The 22164-nt window shown below is 58.1% G+C and overlaps 1 protein-coding gene across 1 annotated transcript; it reads right to left on the reverse strand.

The window, feature by feature from the left end:
• Positions 1–676: 676 nt before the first annotated feature.
• SMTNL2 (smoothelin like 2) lies at positions 677–21732 on the reverse strand. Its single transcript, XM_054575858.1, has 8 exons — positions 21244–21732; positions 13763–13853; positions 13021–13263; positions 12273–12348; positions 10884–11063; positions 9828–9945; positions 9361–9512; positions 677–1190 (listed from the first exon to the last, which is right to left on the reverse strand). The coding sequence occupies exons 1-8, from the start codon at positions 21640–21642 to the stop codon at positions 1064–1066; spliced, it is 1386 nt and encodes a 461-aa protein (XP_054431833.1). The 5' UTR covers positions 21643–21732; the 3' UTR covers positions 677–1063.
• Between the last annotated feature and the right edge of the window lie 432 nt (positions 21733–22164).

Consider the following 22164-nt stretch of genomic DNA (forward strand, 5'->3'; position numbering starts at 1 on the left):
ACCACTTATCACAGACACGTCAGTCAACATCCAGAGACAGATCCACTAGGGAACTCGCTGTTCACTCTCCCTCCACAACTGAGATGAGCAAATGTGACTTTCAACCTCCAGGGAAAGTGATTTAGGTACAAAATCCTAAAGGGGGCAAGTAAGTAGGCTTTCATTTGGAATGTGTATAGGACCTCTCAGCCATGGGCCCCACGTCTCCCAAACAGAAATCACAAACCCGAAGCGAAGTTCGACACATCTTTTTATGTACAAATGGTCAATGGTACAGATGGAGTTACTTTTTATAAATACCTGCAGCAAATCCCCTTAAAAAGCTGTGAGTAAAAACTATCTCACTACACGAAGGGCCTGTCCATCCCCAAAAGTGTCAACTGCAGGAGAACCTATTCTTAGCCAAACACTTGTGGGGCCTCCTGGGAAGGACAGGAGCGCTTGGGGACCAAGCAAGAGCCTTTCCATCTCCCTAGAGAGCCGAGGTGACTTGAAGGTCATCTGCTGCACGGGACCTGGGAGGGATTAAACTCTTTCTTCCCAAGACTTCAGTCTTCTTTGTCAAGCTGCTGATTAAGCGGTCTCTCTGTTTCCTGGCAGTGGCCCGGAGGGAGGGAGGAAAGGAAACTACAATAGTGTGAGGAAGTAAAAAACTCTGGGTGTTTTGATTAAAAAAAAAAAAAAAAAAAAAAAAAAAAAGCCACTTAGTAATCAATGTAACCCTGTGATACCAGATTCACCAGAGGGAAAATTGTGATTTAGCATTCTGGAATCTACAGACAAGCATTTTTTTTAAAGATAATGACTTAGCACCAATTTCTCTCTTTCTGGTAATTTTTCTTTTCCTTCAAGCCCCTGGCGGCGATCAGCGCAGTCGGAGCCCAGCTCGGCAGTGCTTTGATCAGTAACACAGCTGGGCAGGGCGGGGCAGTCACACACCACAGGACAAATGGCGCTCACACCAGAATGCAACGCTTCTCGGGGCCATCCTGACTCGGGGGACACAATCGGACCCACAGTCTCCTCCTGGGCTTGTTAGGTAGCTCTCTAAGCCCAAGGGGCTTCACTCAAAGCGACGCAGGTGGTTGTACAGCGACTGGACGTAAGTGAAGACGCACATGGGGTCCGGCTTGCGGCCCATCACCATCATGTCCTCCACCTCGATGAGGCGCTCGCAGTTGGCCAGGTTCCTGAAACACAGAAGCCCCATCAGAACGACGGTCCTCGCAGCCGGCCCGCCCAAGGGCCGTCCTCACCGCCCCGAGAACAGAACTCGGCCTGGAGCTGGAGGCTCCCAGGTGCCCCCCAACGGAGAATTCAGGCCACCCCGGGAGAACCTTTGGAGTCACTGAGTCTAACCCAGCCTTCCCCAAACTCGCACATTCAGGAAGTGCCGATGCAACTCATTTTGATTTAAGTAGACTTACATAAATTTGGGAGCAAATTAAATTTCACTTTGAAATTTCACTAAATCAAATTCCCCTATAAACATAAATTTTATTAATTTAGTCTACTGTTATTAAACACTTAACAAATGTAACTAAAAAATTCAATGTATATCAGCAATATATGGAAAATCATCATAAACTATAAAAATAAATGTACAGATAAAGTCCTTATTTAACACCATGGATAGGTTCTGCAACTTCAGCAAAATGATGTATAATAAAAACAACTTTACCAGAGGCTAATTGATACAAACAAGAGTTCAGTCCCTACAGCATCGCATCAATATTATAACAAAATGACGTTGAATGAAACGTTATTCAAAGACCTGTTGTGAAAAGAATAGAGTAAAAATAAATTCACCCACATGCCTCCTAAAACTTTTCTAAACTTTTACCATGACCCATGGTTAGGAGATTTTTCATCATGATTCAGCACACACATACATGTATGTGGAAATTAAGTTTCACAAAAATACTTCCTACTACCGATATTTTATTTATAATATTTCATCTGTATTTCTCTCCTCCTCCTCTTTATTTTTAATGCTGGTATGAACCACTAAATTGAGTTTACTATCTACTGATGAGTTACAACTCAAAGTTTAAAACACTGCCTAATTGCTATGGCCTTGTAGTATATAGTTTGATATCAGGTAGCATGATTCCTCCAACTTTGTTCTTCTTTGTCAAGATTGCTGTGGCTACTTGGGGTCTTAGTGATTCCATAGAGATTTTTGGAATATGGTTCTAGTTCTGTGAAATACACTATTGGTACATTGATAGGAATTGCCTTGAATCTGTAAATTGCTTTGGGTAGTATGGATATTTTAATGATGTTAGTTCTTCCTATCCATGAACATGATACATGCTTCCACTTACTTGTATCTTCTTCAGTTTCTTCAGTGTCTTATAATTTCCCAAGTACAAGTCTTTTATATCCTTGGTCAAATTTATTCCTAGGTATTTTTTATGGAATTGTAAATGGGATTGTTTTCTTAGTTTCCCTTTCTGATAGTTCATTACTGATGTATAAAAATGGCACCGATGCCCTGACTGATGTGGCTCAGTTGACTACAGTGCTGTCTCGTAAACCAGAAGGTCACAGGCTCAGTTCCCAGTCAGGGCACACGCCTAGGGTGCAGGTGTGGTCCCCAGGCGGGGAGAGTATGAGAGGCAGCCAATCGATGCTTCTCCCTTGCACTGATGTTTCTCTCCCTCTCTACCTCTCTTCCCCTGTCTCAAAATCAATAAGCATGTCCTTGAGTGAGCATTAAAAAAATTGCAACTGATTTCTGGATATTTATTTTGTATCCCACTACTTTACTGAATTCATTTATCAGTTCTAGTAGTTTTCTGGTGAAAACTTTAGAGTTCTTCAGAGTTCATGTCATCTGCAAATAATGACAGTTTTACTTCTTCCTTTCCAACTTGGATGCCTTTTATTTCTTCTTCTTATCTGATTGCTGTGACCAGGACTTCCACTATGTTGAATAAGAGTGGAGAAAGCAGATATCCCTTCTTGTTACTGGTCTTAAGGGAAGCATTTTTAGTTTTTGCCCATTGAGTATGTTGGCTGTGGGTTTGTCATACATGGCCTTTATTATGTTGAGTTATATTCCCTCTAGTCCCACTTTGCTGAGAGTTTTTATCATATATGGGTGCTGGATTTTAAGCTTACCTTTTGTGACAGCATGGATGGACCTGGAGAGTATTATGCTAAGTGAAATAAGCCAGGCAGAGAAAGACAAGTGCCATACGATTTCACTTATTTGTAGAATCTAATGAACAAAATAAACTAACCAAGTGGAGACAGACTCAGATACAGAGAACAGACAGCTCTCAGAGGGGAGGCGGTTGTGGGCGGTGGGGCTGGGTAAAAAAAAATGAAGGGATTAAGCAAAGAAAAGAAGACTCAAGTACAGAGACAGCGACATAGTGATCGCCACAGGGAAGGAGGGGATTGGGGAGGTAGGAGAAGGTAAAGGGGATAAATGGTGATGGAAGGAGACTTGACTTGGGGCAGTGAACACACAATGCAATATACAGATGATGTATGTAGAATTGTATATCTGCAAACTATATAATTTAATTAATCAGTGTCACCCCCATAAATCTGATTTAATAATTAATTACTTAATTAATTTTTAAAAACATTGCCTAAAACCATCTTGTCCCTCTCCCCACCCTGGGCCCTGGGCCTCTTGCTACGGGAAACACCGGTTTAACTTTCGACCCACTGGTGCACACGCACTTGAGAACTGGTGCCTCTCACTGGGCTGTAAAGAAAGCTGTTCCTGCCGCCACCCCAGCGCAGAGGCAGCTGAGGGCCCCGGCTTTGTGAAGGCAGGATGATGTGTATCCAGAGCCAAGGGACATCGCACTGTGCTTCCCAGCACTGAGCCTTGCAGTAACAGCCAACGTCCTCTGCAATGCCGAGCTACGCTGCCCCTGGGCACTGGCTGTGGCTGGGCTGGCATTAGCAGGCAGAGCCAAAAAGGCAAAAACAATTGCACTTGGTCCAGTTGTCAGTCTCCTTCCTTCAACTGCAGTGTGCACTTTTGTGGTGCCAGGGATCCCCAGGCTTTCTTGCCCCATGTCACTAAGGGCATGACTGGTAGGGGTCCCATCCCACCTCCATCCTTACTAGCTATATGACTTTGGGCAAGAGACTTAACTTCTCCAGGCCTCAGTTTCCCTATCTGGAATAATAACCACTTCACAGGGTGGAGTGAGAGCTAGCCAGCTAACCTGTGCAAACAAGATGAAACAGTGTCTGGCACATGGAAAGAGCTCGAGGAACGTTAGGGATTATTATTGTTGCTGTTTCTGTTCTCATGCCCAAATGTGAAATCCAGGTAGCCGGGTTCAGATCCCGGCTCCACCAGGGACTTCACCTTCCTGTGCCTTTTCCTCAGCAGAAAATCAGCCTCTGGCCTCTGCTCCCCCTCCCAGAGCATCCTCCCTCTGCTCCTTTTTGGGAAGCGGTGTATCTCCACGCGCCTTGTATCCCAGAGTTTGTGAACCAGTTCATGTGGTTCAAGCAGCACCTTCGACCAGCCCCCACCCAGTCCTGGGCTTGCGTGCTCCAAAGACAGGCCCGTGACATTAGTCCAGGGCCCGAGGCTGGCCTAATGCCAGGCCTCCTATCAGAAACCAAATGTCAAGGCGAAATGGAGACATCTGTCCCAGATCCCGTTGCCGCCTCCCCCTCGGTTTGGAGCAGGCAGCCTGTAAGAGAATCCAACAGCTTTGTGGGGTGGCGTGCGGTCTGGCCCAATGAGCGGGCCTTTGCTCCCCAGGTCGGGCCAAAGCAGGGCTCGGTGTCAGGAAAGTCGGCGCTCTGACAAGGGCAGGCATGCGAAGGTGCTTTGTCAATGGTCAAGGTCTGAAAATCTGAGTGCTTCTGAGAGTCTTCCAGGGACCTGAGTTCACCTTCTCGAGCTACCACTTAGCCTCTGGCGCCCTGCTCCTCACCTGCAGCTCAGGAAGAGCACCGCCCCTCCCTCCCGCCCTCCCACGGCTGCTGTCAGAGGATCTCAGGCGTGTGTGAGCAGGCTCTGCCTGTGCACCGAGGGTACCGCCCCAGACAGCGCGGCCTCGGCGGTCCCCTCATTCAGTGTGGGCAGCATTAGTACCCTGAACTTCAGCCTTGGAAGAGAACTTAAATACCATCCTCCGAACACCCCCACCAGAAGCACGGACCACCTCTGCGAAGGCCCTGCCCCGACTCGCTGACCTCCGGTCCAGGGCCGGGCCTCCGTTTCCTCCAAGGACAGTTTGAATCCCTCTGCAGGTGGCACTGGCCATAAGAAAGTTTTCCCTTAGTTTCTCATACTCTTTTCCCTCTTCATACTTTACACTTACCAGCCCCACAAGGGTATTCTCAGAATAACTTCCCCCAGCACACACACATAAGAGCCCTGCTGGAAAAGAACCCTCACATCCACGTCTCTCCCTGAAACTATTCTGGGTCCTCCACTGCCCACAGAGGGTGCCTGAGACCCCGCTGCTGAGATAGTCCTAATTTCTTTCTTGCCCCCTCATGGAGCGCACCCAGAACTGCTGGCACATTCCAGGTGCTGTCTCGCCTGTGCGGGTGGAGTGAGCCGACCCCCTTCTTTATTCTAGGGGTCGCACTGACCCTCAGAGGAATGACATCCCTCCCAGCCAGCGAGCCTGCGAGACCAGGTGGCGGTCAGCACCCGTGCTCAGGCCTCACCCTGGTGTCACCCTCTGCGGCCCAGAGAGAAGCGGCAGGCAGGGTGCTGGCTTCCTCAGCAGACGACCGGGGGACTGGGCCACATCCATCCGGGTCCCCACCCCGGCCGACCCACAACAGTAATGACAAGATTCCCAGAAGCTGCGAACACAGCTTATGAGACAGGATATGAGAAAAGAAAAATGATGATCAGCAACTTCTAAATATTTTAAATAAAAAATATTTAAGTCTCAAATAGGAAGCCCCAATTGCCTTTTAAATTAAAAAAGAAAAAAAAGAAAAAAACTGCTTTTGTATAAAGGATACAAGCTTGTTTTACGTAATTCAAACAACATGGACTAGTGTAAAGGAGAAACTACAAATCACTTCAAATGTCAGCACGTAGCAAGAACAAGAGTTAACATCTGTGTGCTGGCAATTTTAAGTGAGTTTACTTAGCCCAGCCTTGTTTGGGGTTAAAAGAGGTTTAGGGGAGTTTTCTCCTACTCCAGTCCACTGTGATCTTCAGCTACCACAGGGCGGGCCTGTAAGGGAGATGGGGGAGGGGGAGGGGCTATTTTTATTTATTTAAGCCTTCTCTAAGACCAGGATGCCAGGGCTCGGACTGCAGCCTCCTATCTGGTTTTAGGCAGAGACACATGGACACTACAAATAGCCTGCTAGCCCCTTCTGCTCAGGGTAACCCGAGAGCGGGGCACATTCCCCGCAGGGCAAGTGGGAGCCTCAGGCCGCATGTCTGGCTCCGTAGGAGACAACAGGAACAAGGTGCAGAGGGTCAAGTACCCATAAAAGGGGCTGGTCCTCCTGCTTTCCAAGTCCTGAACACCTGTCCCACTAAAGGAGCTCATTTTGCTGTCAACACCACATCCGCTCACACAGATTAGGCCACGGGGAATCTTTAGGACCGTAAATTATTGGGGGGAGGGGAAGCATAGGCCACTCTGACTCTGCAGGTTCCTGCTGCGTCTCTGTGCTTTTAAGGTACTTGCTCAAGGGAGGGTCTGGAAACTTTTCCTGCCTGTGTGAGGTGGACCTGACATTTGGAGGCCCCGTCCGTGTCCTCTTTTCCCTTCACGGAGGCCAGACTCCTCTCCCCCGACACTGCCTGCTCCCAAACTGCGTTTCTTAGCTCCACCTGCTGCCCGCATGGCTCTCGAAGCTTCCAGCCACCGCGCGCGTCTGCTGGGCTCTGGCTGCCAAACCTCCGGGATGTCTGTGAAGACACTGGTAGACAGTATCCTCAGGCAGGTGTCCCTCTGCTTTCTTTCCAGCTCCTCTAACCAGCCTATTGTCCAAGTAACTGGGGGATCCAAGCTGCTGTCCTCCCAAGAAGCCGCGGACAGGCAGGCCCACCTCCCCAGCCCTCTCCGCCTAGTACCTTCAAGATAATCTCCCGGATGACTCATGAGCGGAGGCACTTCCCCAGACTCTGAGCAAGTCCTGGCCCCCTCAAGTGAGCAGAAATACAAGAATGCATGCCAGGGGCCTAGCAGACTGTCCTCCCCGCACCCCGGCCGGGGCAGGCTCAGGCCGCAGGAGGCAGGCCAAGGTTTTTACCCGCCAACCTCCCCACCCCCACCCTGTTTGCTCTGCGGAGCGGGGAGGCGACCCCTGGAGCAGCCCCTACCACTGCTCTCCCAGGCTGGGAACAGAAGAAACATCTGTTTGGAGTCTGGAGGCTCCGTGAGTGCAAACCTCATGCTGGGAAAGCACAGCCACAAATCACTCTGGTTCTGGCTCCGGCTCCAGGAAGCAGTGCTCCCTGTGAGCTGGGGTGCGGGGCCACCACCCGTGGCCCAAGGCCTCCCTCTCCCTGCCACAGGTCCAGGGCTTGAGGGTGACCACAGCAGCCAGGCCTTGAGCTGGCACCACCTGGCCCACTGGACTGGGTAGAGAACTCTGGAAGCCACGTGTGTCCTCTCCGGCGGGGATGGGTCTTGGGGTGCCCACAGCAGAGACCCGGTCCTGCAGACTCTGGTTGTGGACCGCCCCCATTTCTAGGCTTCAGAAAGCTGGGCCTCATCCTGGGGAAGCGCCCCTCCCCAACATCGCACACTTGGCTCTACTTCACCATCGTCTGGATCCAGTTGCATAACACGCTCCATCCAAAGCTGTTTCTGCAATTAGGATGACAGCTAATCCCAAGCAGCCAAGAAAGAGAAGGCTCTTAAAGTATACAAGCAGTTCTCATGGCCCCCCGGGGGCCAAGAGTCCAAGCGCGTCGTCCGAGACAACGCAACGGGCGATGCTCATGTTCCAGCAACTCAGGCCAGGGAGCAGCCAGGCCTCATCCTGTCCCCAGGGCGTGGGCTGCTGCTCAGAGGGGCGGCTGCCTTGGCCCAAGGCGAGCCCTTCCATACCAAGTGCGGGTCTCGTCACCTGCTAGCTTGGACTCCTTCCCTGGCCCGGCTTCAGTGGGAGTGAGGGGCTGGGAGGTGGGGCAGGGCATGGAGTGAGGAGGCCAGCGAGGCCCGGGGTGAGGGCTCCTCCTGTTCCACAAGCACAGGAGAGCACCTCCCGGACACGGGCACTGGGCACACAGACCTGAGACAAAGGTCGGTCGCAGAGGCTTAAGTCACAGGCACAAAGGCGGGCAGGCGGGCAGGAGGGAATGAGAAGTGCACCCTCCAGGAAACGCTGCTTCGGGGAGGCCTGTCTTCCCTCTGACCCTCCTCCCTTTAACTCTACGAGATTAGCATCAGGCGGCCCTGACCACCCTCATCTGTGCCCCATGCCGCCCTGGGGCTCCAACGGGCCACAGCTTCGGCCCCCTGCCCTCTGCTTCCTGCCTGTGTCACCCAACAAGGGGCCCTGGCATGGAGGCAGGATGAGGGTGAGGACAGGGTATTACATTAATCCCCACTCCCGCCCCCAGCTCCCACCCTGCTAGGTCACTATGAGCTGGTCGCCTCCACTGTCCAAAAGCACAGCTCCTATCAGCCAGCCCTCTGGGCACAGCTACGCTCCCCGGTGCCCATAACGTCCCATAACTGCGGGCTGATAGCCTGAGGGTACAGCACTGCACCTGGCCCCTTCCCGCGCTCCTGCCCGCACCGTTGGGAGGAGACCCTCGCTGACTCAATATGAATGCACCCCCGCTTCTCCGTGCCCCTGTGCTCTGGGGGGCTGCCCTCCAACAGTAACCGAGTCCCCAGCTGGCTTCCCAAGCGCCTCCTGAGCCCAGAATTGCCCCCACCCCATCTTCCTCCTCTGAGCGGGGCCTAAGAAAGTAGGCGATTTCGTATGAAAAACTAGAACAATATTTGGGGAAGCAAAAATCTACTTCTCGGAGTTTTTTCAATGTCCCGCAGGCAGACGTTATTCCACTTCCTGCTGATCAGCAGCGGCGGCTTGCCCAGGCCACTGCATCTTTCCGCCAGGAAAGATCTGTCCCCAGAGGACAGACTCAGCACTCTGGGGGACCTCGTCCCCCTGCGCATCATGCCCTGTCTGTGGGTGGTCTCCCAGACCATCCACCAGGGGCCCGTCACCCAGCAAAAAGAGCAGGTGCACCGAGAAGAGAGCCTGGCTCCGCCACCAGGACACACGGGACACAGACAGGCTGGAGGGCCTCAGGTTCTCGGCCTGCGCACGGCTGCCCCGTATTCGGCCCTCCCCGGTGCTCCACCAGGCAGAAGTCGGACTCGGGGACTGGGCCAGGGCTGGTGGCCACTGGGACTGTCATGTACTCACTCGGCCATGGTGAAGGCCAGCTCGAAGTTCTTCTGCCGCTGTGCGGGGCTCAGGGCGCTGTAGTCGAAGGCGTCGGGGAAGAACGAGTGCACCAGGGCGCAGAAGGCCATCCCGTCACTCCAGCTGGAGGAGAAGTTCTGCAGGTCCACGTGCTGCGCGCAAGGCGGGGTCCACGCAGGCGGGTGAGGGGGTGTGGCCCCACCTCACTCCCCTACCCAATTCACCCCCCAGGCAGATTCTCCCAGCCCCTCCCCAAGGTCCACCATCCACCCAGCGCGGCCACGGCGGTACCCACCAGGCCTCGCCCCATAAGGTCTCCTGGAATCTGCTGGGGACTGGCCGGGGAGGCACAATTTCTCTGGCTCCTACCCTCCACCCCCACCTGGGGTTCTTGCGCTGGCCAGTGGGCGCTGCTCAGTCCGGCCACTGGCTGGGTTCCCAGGGGCTGGGTGGGACCCTGGGCTCACCTGGTAGCCGAGAGTCTTGTTGCGACACCACTCGAGAAGGATCTGCTTGATGCTGCTGGCGCTGGCCACCCCAAAGCTCTGGGACCGCTTCAGCTTGGCCCGGGCCTCACCTTTCCCCCTGTGGAGAGAGTGCAGCCTGCCGTGGGGGCCATCCCTCAGCTGCCATCTCTTCCGCGAGGCAGGGGAGGCCCCAGCCAGCCATTCCCACACCACCAGGAAGTGGCTCCACCTGCTCTGCTCCCCTGGGGCAACACAGTCAGTCCACAGCCTCCCTTGCCCACCCGCCCACGGCCACATCCAGGCGTGAGCCTCACATATCAGCTACACTGCTGCCCTCGATGGTATCCGGCAGGACCGCCACCTTCTAGCCTCCAGGTGTCCCTGGGAGCCCCCTAGCCTCTACTGTACCCCTCCTCCTCAGCCTCCCTTGAGGCCATCCGCTGGGATGGCTCTCTCCTCTGTGCCCCAAGGGCACTCCCTAAGAGCCAAGAGGGGGCTGCCTGGGCCACTGGGGACACTCCCTGGGTCCGTCTCCCTCGCTGGAGTCAGAGCCTCCGGAGCCAGCCAGGGGGGCCTTCATCCTCTCCAGCCTGGGCTGCACCCCGCAAGCAGCAGGAGTCACTGCGGGGCACAGGCAGAGGGCCAGACAAACGTGCAAGAGTGGACCCCATCTCTAAAGGGCAGGCTCCAGGCCTGATGGAGGACCGCTGGGCCCTGGGGTCCTGCGTGCCACTTCCCAGCACCTGCAGGAATCCCAGGGGCCTGCCCTCTGGGTCTTCCCATCACTCCCAGAAACCAAAGGGGCTACAACTCACGAGGAACATGGGTATGAGGGCAGCCCATGGGCTCCCTCTGGGGGCTGGGGAAAGAGGAGGGCTCTCATCGGGCCTTGCCTGGCTCGCTGCCCCCAGCCCACCCTGCAGCCCAGCCCAGACCTTGCATCTCGCCCAAGAGGTTACATCTTAGAAAGGACCCTGTGCTGTGCCTGCTGGACCGCACTCTGGGCCTGGGCCGACTCTGGGAGCCCGGGCCTGGTCTGAGGGCCGGGGTCCGTACTTGCCCACTGCATCCTGCTCCCACTTCTCAAACAGAGCCTTCCGGGCCTGCGCACTGGAGGTTCGGGGCAGCGTCTGCGACCTCACCAGCTCCCGGCGACTCTCCCCCTGGCGATGGGCCTGAGTGGTGGCCGGCAGCTTCGGGGATGGGGGCGACTGTGGTGGCGTCGCCAGAGGTGGGCTAAGGAGAGAACCACCGAGTCAGGAACATAAGCCCGGCCATCCCGAGCTCACAAGGGCGCCTCCTCCTCACTGAGCTCAAAATGAGGCAGAAATGGGGGCTCTGGGGACAGGCAGAAAGGAGAAAGCACCCCTTGCTCGCTCCAGGCTCCGACCGGTTAGGCAGGTTTTCTGAACTGAGCTGCTGCCGGTCCTCTGAAGCAGGCCTGGCCAGCAGGGCCAGCTCAGGGAGGGAGGACGGGCCCCTCGCAGGGGGAGGGAGTCAATGCCTGAGGCGGCCAGGGGGCATCCTCTGAGGCGGCAGGTGTGCCCCGAGCCAGTCCCGCCAGAACCAGGCTCCCCTCCTCCACCTCCAATAGATAAGACCCCCTTTGTTTCTGCCTCACCCAACAGTTGGCCAGAGAGTCACAATTCTTTTATTATTAAAAAGAAAAAAGAGCCCTGGCTGCTGTGGCTCAGTGGATTGAGCACCGACCTGCAAACCAAAGGGTCGCCGGTTGGATTCCCAGTCAGGGCACATGCCTGGGTTGTGGGCCAGGTCCCCAGTGCGGGGCACATGAGAGGCAACCACACACTGATGTTTCTCTCCCTCTCTTTCTCCCTCCCTTCCCCAGGAAGAAAGGAAGGAAGGAAGGAAGGAAGGAAGGGAGGGAGGGAGGGAGGGAGGGAGGGAGGAAGCCAAGCCTGTCCCCCATCCCCATCTCCAACCACGGGGACACCCACAGGCCAGGAGGGGGTCTGTGCCACAGGGAAGCCCCTGCAGGCCCACCCTCCCCTATGGCCTCTCCAGGTACCTTCACAGCCCACGGGCAGGCCGCAGCCCGGCTCTGAGAGACCCTAGCCAGGACAGGTGGGGAAAGAGGAGAACAGGAGACCTTCCCACTCTCCTTCCCCCAGGGGGACTGAGACACCCCTCCAGGCTTTTGACAGACTTGCTTTGAAGGGTCCATGGAGGCCACCAGCCGCAGCCGTATTTCTCCAGAACAGGACTTTCCACCAAGCCCCGCTGCCTCGGTCCCCGGCTCCAGTCGGACCCAGCACCCCTGCCGCCTCAGTTCTCTGGAGGCAACAGGCCAAGGTGTATGCCTCCTCCGACAGCGGGTGCAGGGAGCTCCCTGCAGGTGGCCTGGGCGCCCTGGGTCCGAGGCAAAGCCCAGAGGACACCTAGGGAGCGAGGACCCCACCCACCAGGAACACGGGCCTGACTCACCTGTCATTGTTTCTGCCTGCTGTCACTGCCCCGTAGCTGGAGCCCAACAAAGACCGTGAGAGAGAGGAATTCTTCTCTGCAGGACGAAGGGAGGGAGAAAAGTAACAACCCTGGCCTCAGGGAGGGCCAGCCCCTGCCTGCCTGCCTCCCTCGCCTGGCCCGGCCCTGCACTGTTGACCCAGGACCACCCCGCGCACAGGCAGGACCCCCGGGCTAAGCTGGCCCCGCCTCGGCCAACAGCTGAGGGACATGGAGGCCGGGGACATAGAGCAATGACATAAAAGGGCTTTTAAAGCGTGCCTACCTGCTCTGGAGAGCACAGGGCGCAGGGCCTCCTGTGCTATGTATCCAGCTAACGCTTCGTTCCCCAACACTCACTTTGGAGCCCACACGGCCCCAGCCTGATCTACCACTGGGGCCTGACCACAGGCCCAAGTCAGGCCTGGGCGGGACTATGCCAAAATGTGCAGCGTAAAGGGCCACCTTCTAACCACAGCCTCAGCCTATAACCGAAGCTGTGGCTGTCCCCTGCGAATGGCGATGCTATTTCATGGCCGCTCTGGGAGCGAGTCTGGTGAGGATGGGCCCCTGGGGAGGGGGCAGCCGGGCTAGAGCAGGGAGTCACCGTGACAGCTGGGGAGCAGGGGCCTGGCCCCAGATTCTCCGAGTCTCTGGCTAAACGCCCCCACAGTCCCTACCTGCCCTCCCAGGCCAGAGTTGGGGTCTGCCCCCAAGCCCCTGCTCCTACCACTGGGACTGGGAGTCCAGGGTTTCGTGGCCTCACTGGGGCTTGAGCTGAGGCCCCCCAGGACGGCAGCAGATGTGGGTGAGAGCGCTGTGGCTGAGGTCTCTCCAGAGAACCTTTCGGAGACTCGTGTGATGGCCGTGACTGGCTGGTGGGGTGGCCCCAAGGAGAGGCTCATGGGACGAGGCTTGGGGAGCTCTGGTGCCGGGAAGGTCTGGGTGGCCTCAAGGGGTCCATCACCTGGACCTGGAACATGTGACAAGAGGCAGGGGTAGCAGGGGTCAGCCATGGCATCCACAGGGGCCTCAAATTCCCCAGGAGTGGTCCAGCCGCCCTGAACCCTCTTCTCACCTCCTCCAAGAAGGCCTCCCTGACCACTCCCTGAGCTCCCCCTAATAGGGACTTCCCACTGCTCCAGCGGGAGCTGACATCTGCTCCGACTTCTTCTCACAGCCAGGCCAGTGGACACCCTCTGCCCCGCTCAGGCTCGGGCAGCTCCCCGGCCCTTGCCTGCACTCCCCCAGCAAAGGACAGCTCGCCACCTCCCCAGGCCTCCCACTTCCCCTGCTGCTGAAAAAGTCTACTCCACCCTGAGTGAGGCTGTTCTCCTGGCAGCCTCTCCATGGGCTGGGGTTTAGGCTCAAGCCCCCGCATCCAGCCAAGGGATGGCCCGGCACAGATGAAACCCGCCAAGGCCCTGACCCCCGCAGCTACCCAGTCACCCGCTTCCGCCGTCAGCGCCTACCTGCCCCTGGCTGGTGCCCGTTCTCAGTGATGCACGGGTCTGAGGTCCTCCTCATATCTGACTCTCTGGCTTCATCCTGGTGGTCCACACTCTACAGAGACACAAGCACCGCAAAGGCCCAGTTGGCCGGGGTTGGCTGCCCACTCCCAGAATCAGTCCCTAAGCCCCTATGACTCTGGCTGGGCCAACAACACCCACAGGTGAGAGCGCTAGCCCCCAGGACGCGCCACGGTGGGCCACAGATGTACAGCCAGCTGGGGCCGCCCCAGCCCTGCTGCTGAGCGCTCCTGGAAGGCAAACGCTTGCACTGGGCTCATCTCAGATCCCGAAAATGCTAGAGACAAAGGTCCAGAGAGAGGGTACTGAAGGAGTGTGCGCAATGGCCGCACCCCTATCCCAGGCTGGACCAGGCGCCTGGGGTCCCGAGAGCCTGGTCCCGGCTCATCCCAGCTGGCCAGGCTGGGGTAACTGCCTATGTGGGAGCAGCTGAAACCCAGACACACGCATAGGCTTGCTCTGGGCCAACGGTGAGTCCCGGGGCCCTCCTGCTGAGGCCTTTCCAGGGGGTGCAGGGTCGCAGGATTTGCCCAGACATCTGGAGCACAGGGGTCCCCCCACTCGCTGTGCACTGCGGAAGTGGAGGGGTGTGGAGGGAGAGGCAAGGCCGAGAGCCAGCGGCGCAGCCTGCCATCCTGGTAGTGCCACCAGCCACCAGGTGACCTGGGTTAGGTCGTGCCCCCTCTGGGTCTCAGTTTCTCTGTCTGAAATATGGGAGTAGGCTACGCAAGTGCCATCTGAGCATCTACCAAGTGTCAGGCCTTTTTTCGGGGCAAGCCACTTACACCAGCTTGCTTCTGTCCCCCCAGGTTGGTGCTACCAGCCCCATTATACAGATGGGGCCCGAGGGCTCAGAGAGGGGATGCACACAATGCAAGGTGACAGCCAAGATTTGTAGCCAGGAGGGACATTCCCCTCAACTGTGGCCCTGTGTTCTCACAGTGAGGGAGAGTGACGGGCTCAAAGCATCTGTAAGGCCACCGGGGTCTGCTGACAAGAGGGGAACCCAGGGGTTCTACTAAGAACCCACAATGGATGGCTTGAGAGAGGGAGGTTGTATCTCTCCCTGGCTGCCCCCAGTCTGGTCCTCTTGTCTATAAGGTTCCCAGGTGACCAAAGCCCATCCCTGGGCCCCAGGCGGCTCAGCTACTCCTACAACCAGTGCAAGAGGCGGCAAGCCTACCACGGAAAAATCAGTGTGGTGGCGGCGCCAAGGCAGCATGGGGGTGGGTGCCTCCCCGACCCTGCCTCCAGCCTAGCGGGTCCAGGGGAGCTTCCCAGAGGCAGGGGTGCCCGAGCCACATCTAGAATACGCCAGGTGAACAAGGAGGGGAGGCCATTCCCAGCAGAGTGACTACTGTCTGCAAAAGCAGGCGGATATCAGGGCACAAAGCATTCTGATCCAGTGGCTGCAGAAGCACCATGCAGCCCAAGGCGCCAGCCCCAAGAACTTGGGGACTTGACTCCTTGAACAAGAAGCAGCTTGAGGTCACCAGCTCTGTGTTTTTAGGAACATCCTTTTGGAGCCAGGAAGAGAGTGGCATGGAAGGGGGAGACCAGATGGCCAGCCACCTCACTAGTCCCAGGTCGGGACGTGGGGAAGGGCGATGGGGCAGCAGGAGAGCAAAGAGCAAGAAGGGCTCAGAGCTCTGGGGAGAGTGAGTGGATGTGGAGGGAGGAGAGGAGCCGCTCCTCCTCCAAGCCTGGGCTTTGCACCTGAGTGACGTGCCTAGGAAGGGAAGGGACGCTGGTGGGGAATCAAGAACTTCAGCCTGGGACTGACAAGGGTAGGGTGTCCTGGGGCATCAGGGAGCTGAGGCCAGGAGGTGGCTGGATATTTGAATGTGAAGTTTAGGAGGGAGGACAGACACACGATGAAGAAGCAGGAGTCTCAAATCCAGAGCACAGCAGAGGAAGAGCTGGCAGGGGCTGGCGGGGGCTGGCAGGGGGCTGGCAGGGGGCTGACAGGGCCAGGGTCGAGGCACCATCGGAGGAGAGGCACCTGCAGATGGGAGCGAGAGGCGCGGTCGGGCGGGGGGAGGAAACCAGGAGAGTGCTGAGAAAGGCAGGTGCAAGTGTATCAAGAAGTCAGGTGTGTCTGCTGCAGCCAAGGGTGGCCTCAGGTCAAGGAAGAGAAGGCCAAGATAAGATCTAAAAAGCATCCATTGGGTTTAGCAAAAAAGAGGTCACTGGCACTGTTTAGGAACTGAATGGAGGTGGGGGGAGGGCACAGGAGGGGGCCTGGAGGAGAAGGGGGTGCAAACTGAGACCAGGTCGTAACTTTAGCTGCAAGGGCAGAGGGGCGAAGGGGTTTGAAGGGTTCTTTCAGATGGCAGGGATAGCACAGCATTGAGAGGCTGAGAGGAAGGCTCCGGCGGGCTTAGGGGAGACCCTCTGCGGGTGGGGTCTCTGGGGAAGTGAGAAAGGACAGGACTCAGAGCTTGGCCCTGGAGAGGAGGTGACCCCTCAACTTCTGATTCAGAGGACAAGGAACAGCGGAGAAGGTGGCAGTGCCTCTCCTGGCAGCCCAGAGCCACACATTGCTAACTTGAAGCCAACTCTGCAGGAGGGAAAGAAACTGTCCATCCTGAACTCCAGCCCCCACCCAGTTCCACCCGGTTCCACCCAGCTCCGGGGTCTCCGTGTCCCCCCACCCACCCCACTCTGGTCCAACAGGTTCCACAGGTCCAGGCAGGGGCCTAGAGGGACAGGCTGATGGCGAAATCATTTTCCCAGGAATGTGGGGCTCTATGGGGTGGGGTGGTCCCCCGCCCCCCCCACCTGCCCCTGCATGTTGCAAGTCCACACCCCCCAGGATGCCTCAGGGGACCAGAGGCCACAACCAAACAGGAAGGAGGTTCTGGACCAGCAGGATTCCTGCCAAGGGGAAGGGGAGAGGGCGAACTCACGCCAGAAGGACCCCCTGCGCTGGGTGGGGGCTGAGCCCAGACTCCCAGGTTCGCCTGCCCCTCACTCCTCCATCTCTGTGACGGGAGCCACTCCTCTCCCAAGGAAAGGACCCTGCCCACACCTCGAGGCAAGGGGCTATTCAGAGACCACCCTCCAACCCACCACCACACAAAGCCCAGGGTGGAGAGGGTCACCCCTAGCCTCACACCCAGACTAAGGGCACTAGCAGAGGCAAGGTTTGGGACTCGGGTCTCCTACTCCACGAAGCACTCTGGCCTTGCAGAGGGCAGAGGGGACAACACAAGGCAAACTGTCTCCCAGGGCCGAGGGCAGGCTGAGCGCCTTAGGCAGAGGAGGGGGAGGAAAAGGTGTGAGTGGGGCATCCGCCCATAAGCCAAGGAGCAAAGCTGGGCTGGAGCAAGCATCTCTCCTGTCCCCAAGCCCACCCACGGAGGCCTCTGCCCCTGCTCCCAGCGGGGGGGCAGCCTGCCTCGGCCAAAGGGAAGGGAACCGCGGAGGGACCTCCGTGTGCTGGGTAGAAACCACTGGAGAGCCCCGAGGACAGGAACTTGTCCATTGACCTGGCTCTAGCACCCCTGAGCTCCCCATCTGGGCTTTGTTTTCAGAAGGGGAGGCTCCCTGTGAGGGAGCCGGGGCCGGGAATGCTAGGGGGACAGGCGGGGACGCGATAAGTCTGATTTCAGAGACCCTCTCGCTGGGGACGTTTTTAAACACTTCTGTAAGATCCGGAATAGTGTTTCAGGCACTCTTGGTACAGCCTGATCCCACGCAGGCACATGTGTGGACATGGGAGCCCACACGTATGCCCAGCACAGCCCACGCATGGACAGAACCCGTGTGCTAAGCCAGTGAACACAGCTGCCCTCCTCCTCACTCACACCAGTTTTAAAGACTCAATTCAAACTTCTCCCCAAAGCATTTAACTGCCTTATCACACAATGTGTCTGGGAAAGGAAGGCAGATAAGGCGAGTCTGGTTTCTTTCATGGTCCGGCCTGACACCTCACTCCTGGCAGTAGTTCCTAGGGGACTTCACTACCTTGGCCATGGGGACCCAGTGGCTCCAGCTCAGATGAGAGGGCATTTCTAGGGAACAACAGCGGCCCAGCCTCCGGGGCTTGGCCTGGCCTCAGGCTGCTGCCATCCACTGCGGTCCCGTCCCCCGCCCCACCGGCCAGCTCCCTCCACCCACCAGGCCACAGCTGTGGCTCTATGGACACTTTTGTGAACAGTTTGGGCTGATGTCACTGTTAAAACTATTTACCCCACTCAGCGGGAGAGGGCCTGCTGGGCTGGGCCAATTCCCCTTGGTTTAGCTACAAGGACTCTGAGGTCTAGCTGGGAGGAGGCCCCAAAGCCTCACAGCAAATGCCCCCAAACCAGCTCTGTCTGCTCCAGGGACTCAGGCCTCCTACAGGGAGTCCTCCCTGTTTACTCCCACCCCACCACCCTGCCCTCTCCCTCCTCCTGGAGCCTCCTTGGCTGCTCTTCGGTCTCCTTGCTACCTGGCTCCCATCAGACCTGTCTAAGCCAGATGAGCAAGGTCCTTAGTTAGCAAGGTCAAGGTCTGTGTGCTCCGAAGTTGATTACACGATCACCGCTTTCTGCACTGAGGTCAGTGCACATTTACCTGCCAGGTACGACCCACCTCCATCCCCTACAGTCTCCACTTTAAAAGAGCAGGAGGCAAAAGGGTCTCCCAATCTCAGTGCTTGTTACAGAGAGGCAGTGTAACACCAGCCTCCACAACGCCTGACCAGAGCACCCCTTAGAGTGTGCCAATGAGACCCTCACACCCAGGACGCCCCTGAAATGCAGGCAGCAGGGGAGGGGGGGTTTGGGGTATGAGAGGTCAGAAAAGCAGCAGCCCCTGCACCCAGCTGTGACCCTGTCCCGTCTTGCCCTGGAGCCCTGATTCCCTGTTCGTGACCAAGAACCCGATTACACACTGTTGGTCACAGCACACGAGCGGGAACACGTGGCTGGCACCACACAGCCCCCTTCACTGCCCTACACCGGCTGGGAGCCTGTGTCAGGGCTTCTGAGGGGTGGGTTGCAAGAGAAATGGAGACCAGTGCTTCTAGACAGGAGGGGGAAGCTGCCGCAGCCCAGGGGACCATGGCCAGGGGGCTGCGAAGCCTCAGACCCCACCGGAGACCCTGGCCATCCTCTGCCCACAGGACTCAGCTGTGCCTGCTGTTCCGCCGCCCCCCAGGCCCTTCTGAAGTCCACAGCCTACTCCCCAGCCATGTATCCACCCTCCTCCTCCAGTCACTGCAACCTCGCTGCTGCCCCCCGACTTCTTCCGGAAGGCTCCCTGTTCTCATTGCCACGGGTGGGCTCTCCAGGGCCTTTTAGCTCCGTGGCAGCTGCATGCGTGAGGACACGCAGTGGTGCGGTGTGAGCTCGAGCCTCTGCCCAGGGCCCCGGTCCCCCATCCCCTTCTGCACCACTGAAGACCTCCCCCACCCTAGAGCTTCAGCTGCCAGCTCTGCCCTGATATCTGCCTGTGGCCTTGACCACTCGTAGCGCAACAGACCCGTGACTCCACCTGCTCTGGGGCCACTGCATCCTGGATGCCTCACCCCCCCTCACTCTCAGCACGACCCAAACACAACCCAGCATCTCCACCAGACCCATGACCCAGCAGCCCCCCAGGCATGGCTCCTCTCGCTGCCTCCCACTCACATGTCAAGACTATCCCGCCCTGCTGATGGCGCTCCGTCTGAGATCCCCCTCCAAGGCACCCCAGCTCGCCATCCACCCACCGCTGCGCCCGCTATGACTGTCCTCTCTCTTTGGACCCCCACAATTACGTTACCCTGTTTCCAACCACCCTCCAACCCGCCATCCACCCTTGAGGGAGCTTGCCGGATACAAGGAGGACCCCGTCCTTCCCCTGTCCAGTGCCCCTCACCCACCACCCCCATAACTGAGAGGGCTAGTTCGCCTCAGGTGATCATAGACAACTCCCACTAAAAAAGTAGGATGACTGGAGAGAGTCCTCCCGCATACGTCCATGTATACACATCCATACATGTTTGACTCTGGGGGTATTGTTAAAACTTGTGCAGCTGCTTCCACAAGCAGATGAGTAGCAAATGCAGGTTAAAATAAAACCTCAGAAACAGCCCATGACACAGTTCATTAGGCACGTATGAGCCCACAGTGGTGACTTTATACCATGGACACGTAGTGTCGTGCTCATCGGACAGAATTAAGCGTATCCACATTTCCAAACACTTCACACACAGCACTGGGACACCCAGGGGCTCTGCCACCAGCACATGTTTAAGTGCCTCTCACGCGCCTGAGACAAGGCCCAGCTCCCTTCTTCGGCATCCAGGGGGCCTCCACAACGTGCCCCTCCCGTCCCATACCCACCAGGCTCCCCTCTGCCAGGGAGTCCCTTCAGCCTTTCAGAGGACGCATGCGCAGCCCCTTCAGCCACCGCATCCGCACCAGCAGCCACAAGGCCTGGGCTTTCAGCACGAGCCTCCCTGGGACACCCACTGGGAAGGGATGATTGTGTTTGGAGCAGAACATCTGTCCTGGCTGTCTCCCACTCAGGCTGGGACCTGCGGGAGCAGGGGCTAATCTAATCCCCTCCCCCCGCCCTCCTGAGGTGCAGTGCCACCCCCACAGGAGACCGGCGTGCCTGGTGGACTGAACCAAGGAGGGGCAGCAGGTGCAGGCTACTCACACCCAAACGTGGGGAAACCCAACCCCAGAGCACATGCCTGAGCAGGGTGGAAAATCTCACCTAAGGTCCACTGCACACACCATGGAAACATTCTAACCGGACACTCAGGAGGTCCCCGTGCTCAGGGTGACTGGTCCACACCGGCCTCTGCCCCACCCCCAAGCGGTGTGGGCCCCTGGCCAGTCACTGAGCTCAGGAATCTAGACACTGCTCAAGGCTGGTTTCTTCCATCTCCTCCTTCACAGTAAGGGATTTGCCCCCCTGCAGTGCGAGTTCTCAAACAAGACTGCCTGGCTGCACCCGATCAGACTGCGTCCCCACCCCACCCCCAACAGGGCTTGAGTTCTCAATCTGGGTTAATCGATAACTGGGACCGTCAGGCCTCAGTGAAGCGGCAACGCTGGGGGCGCGTGAATGGAGGTGGGGGAACAAGGGATGCTGCCCGTGCCAACACGCCGGCAAGGCCCCGGGCGCTGTAGGACCGTCAGGGGCCGGCCCTCAGCGCCCAAGCCCTTAGCGTCACAGTACAGCGGGGAGAGGGAGACAGAACTCGGGGCAAACAAGTCCCAGCTCCACAGAAGCAAGGGGGTCCGAGACAGGTGCAGCAGGCCGGCTAAGATAGTGCTTCTCTGCCTTCTCCAACTCCTAAGTGGCGGTCGCACTCCCACCACCGAGTCCTCGCAGCCAGTGGAGAACTGCCCCCAGCCCAGCAGACACGCACTCCGGGCGGCTGGGAGGCACCTGCGGAGCCCCACTCCCCGACGCTCGCGCCCGCGCTTCCCGGCGCTCACCTGGCTGCGACCGGACAGCGAGAAGGTGGCGTGGCTGGCAAAGCGTGCAGTGCCCAGGCGGGGCGCGTGGTCCCGGACGGCGGGCGCCGGCGGAGGGCTAGGCGTGCCTGGTGTGCCGGGCGCGGGGGACAGCCCTGTCGCCAAGCCCAGCGCCTCCACCTGGCGCGTCAAGCGCTCGAGTTGCGCCTGCAGCCGCTGGTTGTCGCGCTGCAGCTCGGCTACGGTGCGCGCTAGCGGGCTGGCCAGGCGCAGCGCATCGGCCACGCGCCGCTCCACGCCGCGCTGCAGACCTTGCATGTCCTCGTGCAGCGCGCGCACCGCGCCCTCCAGCGCCGCCTCGTAGCGGCCCAGCGCCTCGCGCACCGCGCGCGCCTCCGCGGCGTCGGGGGCCGGCTCCATGGCCGAGCGGTGTGTACAGGACTGAGAGCGAACCTGGCAGAGAAAGAAGCCAAACTCCGCAGCTCTCCGCCGTGACTGGCGACCCGAAGCTGGGCTCACTACAGGGGTGGTGGGCGGGGCCAGTGGGGGCGGGGCGGGCCCCGGGAGCCCTAGGACTGGGCCCCGCGCGGGGGAGGGGCGGGCCTCGGGGCGGGGCCCCGAGGGCGGGGCCGCGGCCGGGGCCGCGGCCGGCTCTGGGATACTGGCTCCCCCAGGACCCTTGGGGTCGGTGGTGGGGAGGGGGCCCCCAGAGACACCCAAGAAGAGCTCGCCCCGCCTCTCTGCTCCTTCGGTACAAGTCGTGGGGGAAGTGCTGAGTCCGGATCCCTCTACCCTGGAGGAGCGGCGTACGGCCTGGGAGAGGGGCTGCAGGCCCACCGGAAGAAGGCCTTGCCCCTTTGAAGTGGACTTTGGAGACCACAGACGGGGGCTATGCTTTCCCTAGGCGTTCTCACCCGAAGATCGTGGGTCCTACTGGGGCGG

The sequence above is a fragment of the Pteronotus mesoamericanus genome, unplaced genomic scaffold, assembly GCF_021234165.1.
Source record: "Pteronotus mesoamericanus isolate MK-2021 breed Mesoamerican mustached bat unplaced genomic scaffold, CSHL_Meso_final contig_317, whole genome shotgun sequence".
In the NCBI taxonomy this organism is placed as follows: Eukaryota; Metazoa; Chordata; class Mammalia; order Chiroptera; family Mormoopidae; genus Pteronotus; species Pteronotus mesoamericanus.